The following is a 12328-nucleotide window of genomic DNA, read 5'->3' as shown; positions in this document are numbered from 1 at the left end:
TGTGGCAGGAACTCCAGTACTTGAACTCCCAGCTGCCTCCTAGTATGTGCATTCGCCAGAAGCTGGGGTCAGGAGCTAGCCAGAAACTGAACCCAGGTACTCTGATGCAGAACACAGCTATCTCAACCAGCAGGTCACACGCATACTCCCTGTCAGGTTCTTAGAAAACTTTCTCTGGATGCTTAGCGCAGTCTTTCTCCTTTTGTCTAATTCTGCTTGATCACAGATCTCAGTGGACAACTTGGCTGTTACAGAGAAGTCTGTACCCTTCTGTATGTGACATTCCTAGCAGGAGAAAAGTGGCAAGAAATGAAACAAAAAGTTCTTGACAGCTTCTGGTTAATACTAATTCATCAGTTAATTTCCGTAGTAAGGGATTTTAGGAAAACAGTGCCTTTGTCTTAGCCTAAGAGGAATTCATGGTGATGGAAGTTGTGGATTTGCAAAGAAGGGGAGAGGAAATTTCATGGGAGTGTTGAAGCTGTGTGTGAAATGGTGACATTTGCTGGGTTCCTCTGAAGGGTGCCTCCGTAGGCTTGCTTTTTCTAAAAGTTTATATAAAGAAGTGCTGCTTTGAGATATGTTGAGCCTAATTGCTGTTTTATAGAATTGCCTCTCTCTCTCTTTTTTTTTTAAGATTTATTTACTTTTATTACAAAGTCAGATATACAGAGAGGAGGAGAGACAGAGAGGAAGATCTTCCGTCCGATGATTCACTCCCCAAGTGAGCTGCAATGGCTGGTGCTGTGCCGATCCGAAGCCAGGAACCTGGAACCTCTTCCAGGTCTCCCACGCGGGTGCAGGGTCCCAAAGCTTTGGGCCGTCCTCAACTGCTTTCCCAGACCACAAGCAGGGAGCTGGATGGGAAGTGGAGCTGCCGGGATTAGAACCGGCGCCCATATGGGATCCCGGGGCTTTCAAGGCGAGGATTTTAGCCACTAAGCCACGCCTCTGGGCCCCATAACTGCCTCTCTTAATATTTTAATTATTAAAGCAAAAAATGTCTTAATGCAATACTATGAAGTAAATTTAGCACTTAAATTAGTTTAAGAGTGATTTTCCGATCCGTTTGTGTTCCGTTCTTTCTTCTATGGAGTGTGCTTTTTATTTCCTTCCTTGTGCAGCAATGTATTTAAACAAAAATAAGGAGCCGAGAAAGAACAAAGGCAAAGCAGTCCAACTCTTTCATAATTCAACAACTATTCTTTGTTATTCAAGAGTGTCACCTGTGAGAAGGACTATGCATTTAGAAAAGCTAAAAGAAAACGTGACATTTTTCAGAAGCCATAGCATATCTTTTTGACTTGCAAGTCACGAAGATTTATTAAAGAGAATTAAAATGAATAGCTTCCTGATGAAATCTATGCATACAGGGGATCTATAAAAATACGGGGGAAATGTATGTTACAAAAAGACTGTGTTTTTTTTTTTTTAAGATTTTTTATTATTATTGGAAAGTCGGATATACAGAGAGGAGGAGAGACAGAGAGGAAGATCTTCCGTCTGATGATTCACTCCCCAGGTGAGCTGCAACGGGCCGGTGCGCGCCGGTCTGAAGCCGGGAACCTGGAACCTCTTCCGGGTCTCCCACGCGGGTGCAGCTTCCCAAAGCTTTGGGCCGTCCTCGACTACTTTCCCAGGCCACAAGCAGGGAGCTGGATGGGAAGTGGAGCTGCCGGGATTAGAACTGGCACCCACATTGGATCCCGGAGCGTTCAAGGGCAGGACTTTAGCTGCTAGGTCACGCCGCTGGGCACAAGACTGTGTTTTGATTTCAAAATTTTTGTAGCAAAACAAACCTGTGTTTCGATTTAGGCTACCTTCATCTAAAATAAAAATATAAATACATTAGGTTTCATCAGAATAAAAGAGTTGGTGATCAACATACATTTTAGCTAAGTGAAAATGCAACACATGGGCTGGGAAAGCATTTTCAATGTATAATTCTGATAAAGGACACATTTCCAGCATATATAAAGAGCTTTTTAAAACAACAAGGATGGGACAGACAACTTAAAAAAATGGCCAAAGGACTTAAAGGGTACAGATGAATGGCCAGTGAAAATGTATGCCCAATCCCTGTTGTCATCAGGAGAATGTGATTAAGACTCAGCTGAGAGAGCAGCCCGTGTAGACTGGACAGCATTGGCAGGTGTTGGGGCAGAGTGGGTTACGCCTGCACTCCATCACCCAGGTCCTGTGTTGGAGTGCCTGGAATTGCATCTTGCCTGCTCTTCACATGCGGACTCCCTCCTGTGCTCCACAGTCCTGTGATTGGCCCAGGTGCTTGGGCCACTGGCACCCGCAGGAGAGGCCCGGAGACCTAGCTCTGCCTTCGGCTTAGCCCATTTTGGCCAGCATCTGGAGAGTGAACCAACAGATGAAAAAAATCGATCTTGCTGTCTCTCTGCCTTTCAAATAAATAAGCTTCTGGGGCCCTGCACAGTGATTCAGTTGTCTGACGCTCCGCCTACAAGCACCAGCATCCCAGAGCTCCTGTCTAGGCTCTGGTTCATGTCCTGGCTCTTCTGCTTCCCATCCAGCTCCCTGTTTATGGCCTGGGAAAGCAGTGGAGAATGGCCTAAAGCCTTGGGACACTACACCCATTTGGGAGACCTGGAGGGGGCTCTGGCTTCAGAGTGGCTCAGTTCTGACCATTTGCGGAGTAAACCAGTAGAATGAAGATCTTTCTGTCTCTCCTTCTATCTGTATATCTGCCTTCCTAATAAAAAAAAATAAATGAATATGTATTTTTTAAAAACACAAAAAATAAGCTTTAAAAAGAAGACCACCCATCAAATATTGGCGCAAATATGTAATGACTGAGACTGTAATTTTGCTGATGAAAATATATGGTGGTCCCAGCAGTGTCGAAAGTGTCAGGTGCTCTAACTGCTTGAGTATACACCTTTTCTAAACTCCGAAACTGTATTTTGACTTTTCCCTGGATGGACACTTTATCTCAAGGAAACGAAGCAAAAGGTTGAAAGAGAAAGAGTTGGTTTTAATCTTCACCGTGCTATAAGGCATCTGTGGAGAACAGAATTTAAATAGAAGTTTTGGAGGGGTGCCACAACTATGAGATAAATGCACGGATAATTCTTTCATGACACCCGTGTTCCATGAGCTCTCTTTGGAGATCCCTGGCGCGCTACAGAGTGGCCATACCCGTTTTCCTCTCCTTCCAGGTCCCCATGTTTTTTTTCTTTCTTTTTTCGCTTTGCTTTTCTGCTAAGTCAGATACTCTTCTAGGGAATAACAGTTGATGTAAACATGAATAGAACGAGTTGAATTCTCTGCCATAAGGGAGTCCATAAGGGAGTCAGAGATGTCCGTTACACAACTGTGGCTGTATGGTAAGTGCCGTAAGGAGGAAGGTCAGGGTGGCTTCCTGGAGGAGGAGGCTTGGAGTGACAGGATCGTGTCTCAGATCTGCTGCTCAGGCTCTCTGAGAAGGAGAAGAGTGTGGGCAGAGCCTCGGAAGGTGGCTGCTGCTGGTTGGAGCAGGAGGAAGGACAGCCAACACCCTGGCTGGCAGGAGAGTCTTTCGCCTCTTAGGAAATTTGGGCTTCCTGCTGAAATGAAGGGGAGCAGCCAAAGCGTTCAGTCATCTTGTATTCCTAACTAAATTATAAATTCCTTGAAATCAGGGTCTGTATTCATTTTTTTTTAATTGTGCCTGGCTCTGGTCCCGGAGTGGTCAGCACCCCAATTAGGTGTCCATTGGTCTCTTACGGCTGCGATGGGCTCTCAGCATCTTGCAAGCTTGATTCAGACAAACTGTTATGAAAATAGAATCAGAGCAGCGATGCCTTTAGAATGGAGGGGTTGGGGTCCTCTCTGGGCCTCATGCCTAGGCACTTATTGCTACGATGATGATGTTAGTTAACCTACGTGCCCTGCTCAGAGTCCACCAATGACCTTCGATTGCTCGTAGGATGAAGACCAGGGTCCTTTGTGTCTTTCGAGCTGTTGATGAGTCTGCAATGCTTCGTACCTATGTAACTCCCATTCCTCTGCACGTTTGTCATTTACCTTTCCCGTCCTACCTTTCACATTATCGGACTTTCACAACTCAGCCCAATACAGTCATCCCCGGGTTAGTATGATTATTCAATGTCCCTTTTACTCCCAAGAGAATGTACCGCTTTGTCCTCTCTGCCGATCACAATGCCTGGTGTCCGGTAGTCACTGGGAAAAAAATTTTTTTTTTGAGTTTCATGAATGAACCCTTGAGAGAACTATGAAGAGTATGTTGTCCTCTGACATCAGGTGAAGAAATTGACGTCAGAGGCTAGGTCACATTTCCTAAGCCCCAGACGTAGGGCAGGGATGCGAGGCAAGAAACTCCCCTGTGGCCAGCCAGCACTCGGCGGATGGATGCTTTTTCCTGCTTGCTTCAGGGACTGTTTGACCAAGCAGCACAAAGGGAAATGTTAGGAACATGAATTACATTTCGGGAAGTCGGGATCCAGATCCTTCCTTTACTGTTTGTTAGCTGTGTCACTGTGAGCAAACTGCTTAATCTCTCTCTGATTCCATCTTCAGGAAAATGAAATAATAATATTGTGCATATAGGAATTTGAGGGTTAAAATAAATTAATGCCTAGGAGGCATACTATTTATTAAGCCAGGGAAACGGCACAATTATTAGCCGTCGTTTTGTTCATCTCATTTTATTTCTTTTCATTTTCTAACTGTAATCCCCAATTATATCCAGAGACCTTGTAATTTTTTTCTTTAATCTCCGAACTTTTGTCTTGAGTGCAAACCTGTGCCCCTGGGGGTCCTAATTCATCTGTGAATTTTTTAAGTTCAAAGCGAGTCGTTTCTTCATCTCCTGGAGGCGGAAGCTCCTGCTTCCAAAGGCACAGTGTAGTGTTATAAACATCCTGCGCTGGGACCCCAGGCTTCACACCCTGCTTCGCACCCCTGCTTAGTTAACAAAAGCTGGTGAATTGTAGCAAAAGGTGAACTATCAAAAGCCTTTCCCCAAACTAAATCACACATTATTGTACTGCTTGAATAACCGACCTGAATGTTGCAAAGTGATTTATGTCACCATTATTTTTGCCGTTCATCAGTACGCGAGAGCAGGTGTATGCCTCACAGGAAATTTAAAAAGGAAGAAAGGAAGAAAAATAATTACTTCATATATATAATAGTCGCGTGCCAAAATTCTAGCATTTTAACATGTTCCCTGGTAAGGATGTTTTTTCTAAGATCTTTCATTGCTTTCTTGGTTGTTTACTGTTTAAAATTTTTTTTTTTTTTTAAAGATGTATTTAGGGCCAAGCATGATAGTTTACTGGCTAAACCTTGCATGTGCTGGGATCCCATATTGGCCCCGCCACTTAGTGTCCGAATGCTGCATTTCCCTCCCAGCTCCCTGCTTGTGGCCTGGGAAAGCAGGGGACAGCCCAAAGCCTTGGGACCCTGCACCTACGTGGGAGACCCGGAAGAAGTTCCTGGCTTCGGATTGGCTCAGCCCCTGCCATAGAGGCCACTTGCGGAATGATCCAGTGGATAGAGATCTTTTGTCTCTGTTTCTCTCTCTCGGACACTGCCTTTCCAATAAAAGCTCTCAGAGTTAGAGAGAGAGTTAGAGAGAGAGAGAGAGAGAGAGAAACACTTCCATCTGCTGGTTTACTCCCTGTAGGAGATTTGGCCCCATCTCCTACATGGATGGCAGAGACCCAAGTACTTACCCTGCCACTATGCTACAGTGCCAGTCCCTCATTGTTGAAATTCTTAATAGTTTGTTTCTTTTGTGGGGTGTAATCTTAGCTGTGTGTAGATTTTAGTGATTTAATGTTCACCTTGCTTATAAAAGAGAGGAAGAACTGACTTAGGCTTAGATGGATGCCTCATGCTTAGGTGATGTTGCTGATCCTCTTAACAGCCTTGCAAGGTTCCCAGCCTGGAGCTGGGGAACTAGGGGTTATGTGAGATCAAAGCATGTGGAGGAGGAGGCGCTGCCGCGGCCGGGGCTACAGGGACACTGGCACCAGAGTTAGTTGGGGTTATGCACGGAGGACTTGAAGGCTGCCTGAAGAATGAATGGGTAATTAAGAAGGTTGTGAGGATCTAAAGAGTTTTGCATTTGTTTGTTTGGAATGGGGCCTCAGAGCATCACAGGTGTTGTGTTTTTAAGGTAGTGGTTCTGAAATGTGGCCTGCAGATTGAACAGCATCCGTAACGCCAGTACCTCCACCTCCTCCCGCTGCTCACTTATAGGCATGGAGCAGGCAGTGATGTGAGAAGCCCTCCTGTTGACTGTGAGACTCTCTGCATTACAAACGAGGGTTTCAGAGAATCCTGGCAATGTGGAATAGGCAGCATGGGAAAGGCTACAGCCGGATGCTAAGAGAGACGTTAAGATACCATATTTAAAAAACAAACAAACTTGTGAGTCATTTCATTGACAGCGAAGCAAAGGGAAAAAATTGTTATTATTATTCTTGAGGTAAAATGGCAGGTGCCTAAGTGGGGTTAGGAGGGGAAGACGCCGGGCTGATATTCTAAGCCAGGGGTCTGGTTCATATTTCAGGGTTCTCAATCTCGCTCTGCTTTTAGTGGGTCTTGCTCAGATCCAGAGCAAATGGGGAGAAGTTTATCACCCTCAACAAGGTCACCTTTCCTCTGGGAGTAATGGTATACCAGCTACTTACTACCCTGAACGGCATTTTTGACCGTGTAGTGAGCTCTCATTAACTGCCAAGAATTTTATGCACTTTGTATTTTTCATCCTGTTATCGGCATTAGTTGTATTTGTAAGTTGGCTGTCCTTTGGTGTCTAGCCTGGACTGTACACCACTGGAAAATCTTGTTTCCAAGCTCGGAGAGGGTGGACGTCTAGGCTCTGGCTTCGGGCCCTTCATTTAGAGCTCACGTTGTTTGGAGCCATTGGCTTTACCCAGTGTTCAGCCTAAATTTTCCCAACTGTGTTGTAATCGGAATGTAACCATGAGTACACCTGTCGTGCAGACTCAAAAATGCCGGCGCAGAAAGTCCTGAGCGAATGTTAGGTGGGATTCGTGGCAGTGAAGGCTTCACTCCCTCGCTCAACATGCTAGTGGCTCCGTTTTCGAGATCAGGAGCTCCTTAGTGTGCCGTGTAAGCCTTTCTGCACGTTGGTTGTTCCCTTCCTTCTCGCACTCCTTACCTGACAAGCCTTTGCATAAGGCTCGTGTTTCGGCTAAGTTGCCCACGATCACCCAAGGCCTGTGAGTCCGAGGCAGCAAGCACAGCTGTCTTGGGATTCTGTTGGTGGCTTTCTTCCCCAACCTGGGCTCCCCAACGCCAAGTGTTTCAGGGCCCCTCTGACAGCATCCACCACCAACTCCATTTCACGTGGTTAATCCTCCTGAACTTTGGAGACTGGGGCCTTTCTCCCTCCTACAGACCACACGGCAGTGGTTCAGAGTGATTCCGTCCACAGAGCCTACCTCCCCGCAGCCTTAAATGGCTCACTTCCCAATGCCCTCTCTTGCCAGCAAGGTGCTTTCTCAGTGGCAATGAGCTGTGTCTTCATGTGGCTTTCTGATTGTTTTTAATTTCATCTAAATACCCTTTGGTAGCATTTCCCTTCCCTGATAATACTGATGATGTTCCCTATAGGAATATTTTAATCTATGACATACTAATTATTTTATTTCCTCTTAGGATGAACTTGACCTCACAGACAAACACAGGGAGGCCATGTTTGCACTTCCAGCTGAGAAAAAATGGCAGATCTACTGTAGCAAAAAAAAGGTAAGCCATTCCTTGCGATAACCGGAAGAACTGTATCATTTTGGATTCCCTCAGCCATTGCACTTTGCCATTGGAACTCAGCTTTCTGTCGTCTGAAAACCAGCCTGAATGGGTCACGTTGTGGCCCTGGTGCTGAGGCAGCAAAGGGCCGACTCCTCGGATGCTGTTTCGACACGTCAGTGGATTCTCTTGACCCTGTAACCCTCGTTCGTACTCGTGCGTACTTTGGCTAACACAGGTCCAAGCTTCCCCCGGCTCCTTACCTAAGCTCACATACCATGGTAGGTTAGGGCTAGTATTGCAGTTCACAGGCCACGTGACCACTTTGTAGCCTGCCATCTCTAAGATGTGCCTCGTCTTTGTGGTCCAGGGTGGCTCTGAAGCCATTACACAGTTCAGGCTAAGGATGAAGCAAAGGGGAGGAAGGCACAGCGTCCTCAGCCTCACATTTAGGGACATGATCCAGAAGTTATCTACCTGACTTCCCCTCACACTCTGCTATGAGGAGCATGACTGCAGCTTATGACAGGGAGCGAAGTGTGTGTTCTGGGAGGTCACTTCCGTGATCTGGGGATGCAGAGAATACATGTAGGCTCAGAAAACACGCAAAAAGCTCCCATCCTCCAGGATCCATGGCACTGGACCTCATCGCTCAGCTTGCACATCCTGCAGTCCACTCTGCCAGCTCTCTCAGACTCTGCGGACAGTTCTGGGACCAGTCCTGCTCACAGCTACTCTTCCTTTAACTCCAGCACAGCCTGGAACCAAGATGAGCCTATAGGAGGAACAGGACCGACTACCTCTCTCCCAACAGGCAGTCAACCCTCAGTGATTGACTTTGACCCCAGAAAGCATCAACACACACGGCAGTCTAGTACCTTCCACTTTGAGCTAGGGGCAACTCGTGTGCAGTGTGCTGCTCTGTTTTGTCAGCAGAGCTGTCTCAACTACCTTGTGTAGTTGGCGCGCAGTCTGCCAGATCTTCAGATCCTCCAGCACTCACTCTATTGCAGTGAGCCCGTGTGCGTCTCTCCCATTCGACTTTGTGGGGACCCTCGTCTTGCCCATCCTCGGAACTTCGGCCTCACTTACTTGGAAATGAATGAAAAGTGACCGACCCACTGAATTGTCATTAGCGTTTTATTGAATTCTGTCAAAAGCATGGCAGCGTATTTGCTTTTCCACCTGAGCAGTTGTGATTGGTAAAACTGTGTCACCTTCGATTGCAGCGGCCTGCTATGATAGATGTGTCCAGTGAGGTGACCCCCAAAGCAGAGTCCAAGGGAGGGGTTCCTCCTCGAGTGCTAGCCAATCAGGTGTCTTTTTTTTTTCCCCTTGAATTGATTGTGATGACACAAGATGATTTATTTAATACACTGGGAAACGATTTTCAAAGGAAAATGTATTTGGTTCTAAAACTAATGGTATTGTGTGGTCCTTACAAACCGGACAACTTGTCATGCTGCTATCTTAAAGACCAACTGACCCCAACCCCACTGCTAGAAAGGAGCAGGAAGCGCTCTGAAGTGCCTGTGTACACAGTGTTGTCGATTCTGGCTCATGCGAGCGCAAGACTTTTTCTCAAACTTAGGAAGTAAGACGTGGTGGGGCTTGAGGCTATGCACTGGGGGGGAGGGGAGGTTGGAAGAAAGGGGGCCTCTCGCTGAGGGGAAAAGTTTGCCTCTTTCCCAGACCTGATTACACCCTTGACAGCAATTGCAAGTTAATCATAGAAACCGCTGCCCTCGGATTAGAAAAGGCAAACCCTGGAGGATAGGCCTGACCTGTGGCTCACAGCTGCTGCTCATTTGTCAGTTTCCAGCCAGGACAGATGCCTGCAGCCCCTGTCCCAAGCGCGCCTGGTGGGGTTGGCGTATTGCAGGAGTCTGGCTGGGTATGGATGTGGCCACTGGCCTTAGAACTCCATTTCTTGGTAGAAGAAGACCCCTGCTTGCTATACCTTGCCAGATTGCACAGGTATTTGAGGTTCAGCAGCTTGGTTTCCTTTTGAGAATGTAGAAACCAGGAAGACAGTATTGCGCTCACCGCTCTTCGTAGAACATCACCTCCTGAGGGATGGGTTGGCCATTCGCAGAATGGAGCCCCGCAGAGGCCATCCATGGTGTTAAGGATGAACTTTTTCCCCTTTTCAGGCCAGGCTTACCACCAGAAGCCACAACATATCCATTTCTGAGGCTGAGGGAAAGCAGTACACCCCGGGCTCCTACACAGTTTCCATCTTCCAAGATTAGAACCCAGGGCGTTGCTGACACAGTGAAGCCGGAAAACAGACACAGACAGAAGCAGAGCCAACAGAAACACACACAGCACAGGCTTGCAGAAAGCAGCCTTTCCGTGCAGGCGCAGGAGGCTGGGATCTGCAGGCCAGGCCAGGAGCGTCTCAGCTCGGTAGCGCTTCTCTGTTCGCTGGGACTTCATCTACTGGTGGCAGCCACTTGTGCTGGGCATTCGCTTGTGGAACTTCTCTAAGTCTCGGGTTGAAAAATCCACTCCTAGAGCCAAAATGAAAGCACGAAATGTATTTCTGTAGCTAAAATGATTGGAAAGGAATGAGTTGGAAGTTTGCCCAATTGAGGAATCTGAGGGAGCGTAAGTGATGGATGTGGTGGCCTTGTTGAAAATCCAAACCAGTCTAAAAGTCACTGGCCCAGTTGGTCAGCCAAGCTTCGTCACAGGCAGCAATCCCCCTGTCACATTTTCAACTTTCATGAAAAGTCCAAGAAAGGTCCCCCTTGCTGTATTGGCAGGGGTATTTTCAAATAGGAAATGTTTGTGGTTCTTATCTTAAAAGGTAATTCCCGTTTTGGTTCCAATCACAACATACTCTTTTGTTTAAATGAGGTTTTTCCCAGTCTCCAGCCAGAAATTGCATCTGTTAACAATCTTTTGGATTTTCAGCTGAAGCTTTTTAAACAATGAGCCATCTGACCACGAAAGGCATGCTGTGTATGCTTATTGTTAACATGGGTTTTAAATCCTGGGAAAAGCAAGGAGTAGATCTTCAGAGAAGAAAGTAAAGGGGTATAGATGCTGTCCTATACAGGCAGCAGTCTTACCAGTGAGGGAAGAAAGCTCTTTTCATTGCTGTTGCTCCCAGGAGAGTGTTTGCTACCTGCGTCTCTTAACCAGTCTTTAAAGTCCCAGAAAATGCTTTTCGCTCTTTCTTTCTTGGTCTCCTGATTTGCAGAGTCCATGAAGGCAGGGCTGGGCTCTGGAAAGGTACCTGTGTCAGCTGTAATGACATCAGCTATTTTGAGGCAAAGGTCATGACTTGGCAACTGTGCCTGAATTGTCCTCCTTTGTTTCTTCTTCCTGAAGCCAAGGTGTTTTGTTGCTGTGTGTTTTGAGGTCTGCTTTGGAATGGCTGGATTTTAAGCCCTGCTGATAAGCATGTGTTGCTTCTAGCTTGACTCAGTCATTCCAGATTTTTGCCTAGCCTGGCTACAGCTCATGCGTTGGGATTTCTACAGACTGCTGATCTGGTACTAGGTACATTCCGAAGACATGTTAGGAATGGCTCAACATTCAGCTGCTGCTTCTCATGCATTCCTTTCCTTTGGCTGATGTGTCCTAATTGGATTCATTCTCCACCCTTCCCCACAAAAGGGAGTTCTCCTTTCAACACAAGCAGAGAAAGATTAGTTGTATTGTGTGTGGTCATCATACTGCAACTCTTTTAATTCCTCGAGAGGTGAGGCCTGTTTTCTTGCAGTGAGGGAGGGAGTGGTTTGAACAAAACACTGTGGAATATATGCTAGCCTAGTGGAACTAAAGGCAAAAAACAAAACAGAAGAAAGAAGCAAACTCATCAGTTTCTTGCACAGCTGTCAGACAAACCTGTTGGAAAATAAACAGGTGAGATGACACCTCACTGCTGGTTGTTTGCAGGACCCTAATGAAACCTGCTATGCATAGATCTGGAAGAAGCAGTAGCTGAGCTCTCGACTTAGAGATCAAGAGGACGTGGAAGTTGGATCTTTTCTTGCTGAGCTTGGTTATGTACACAGGCGAGCAAGCATTGGATATTCAGCACTCATTTTGCTACATGTCAGTCATTGGCAGAAGATGCCAGTAAGAGAAAGAAAGCTAGACATTAGTAACTGTGTCTCTAGATTTCTTTAGACATGATTTCATCTCCTATCATTGAACTTTCAAGCTCTGTGATGGGTTCAGATTGACATTTGACAGTGGCAGATGCAGTTGATTAGAAGTGATGGGACCAGGGGTATGGCACAGATGGTAAATCCACTGCCTGCCATGCAGGCATGGCATACGGACTCTAGTTTGAGTCCCAGCTGTTCCATTTTCAACCCAACTCCTTACTAAGGTGCATTGGAAGGCTGTTGGAAGACAGCCCGAGTGCTTGGGTTCCTGCACCCACGTGGGAGATCTGGAAGAGGCTCCTGGTTTCTGACTTTGGCCCAGGGCAGCTCTGGCCATTGTAGCCATCTGGGGAGTGAATCGTTGATGGAGGAATCTCTGTCTCTCCTCCTTCCCTAATCTAACTTTCAAACAAAAATAAATAAATCTTTTAAAGAATGAAATGAAGTTA

General features: G+C 46.5%; 1 protein-coding gene across 2 annotated transcripts in view; it reads left to right on the top strand.

Moving 5' to 3' along the window:
- The window catches only part of DAAM1 (dishevelled associated activator of morphogenesis 1), a 168496-nt gene that overhangs the window by 81926 nt on the left and 74242 nt on the right, over nt 1-12328 (top strand). For both annotated transcript variants that reach the window (XM_058655625.1, XM_058655624.1), the window contains one exon: nt 7666-7755. In XM_058655625.1, the coding sequence (XP_058511608.1) occupies nt 7666-7755 (90 nt within the window). The remainder of the gene's footprint in view (nt 1-7665; nt 7756-12328) is intronic.

Source organism: Ochotona princeps, chromosome 26 (genome assembly GCF_030435755.1).
Source record: "Ochotona princeps isolate mOchPri1 chromosome 26, mOchPri1.hap1, whole genome shotgun sequence".
Lineage (NCBI taxonomy): Eukaryota > Metazoa > Chordata > Mammalia > Lagomorpha > Ochotonidae > Ochotona > Ochotona princeps.
The sequence above is the reverse complement of the archived record's forward strand: the minus strand, read 5'-3'. Positions and strand labels throughout refer to the sequence as shown.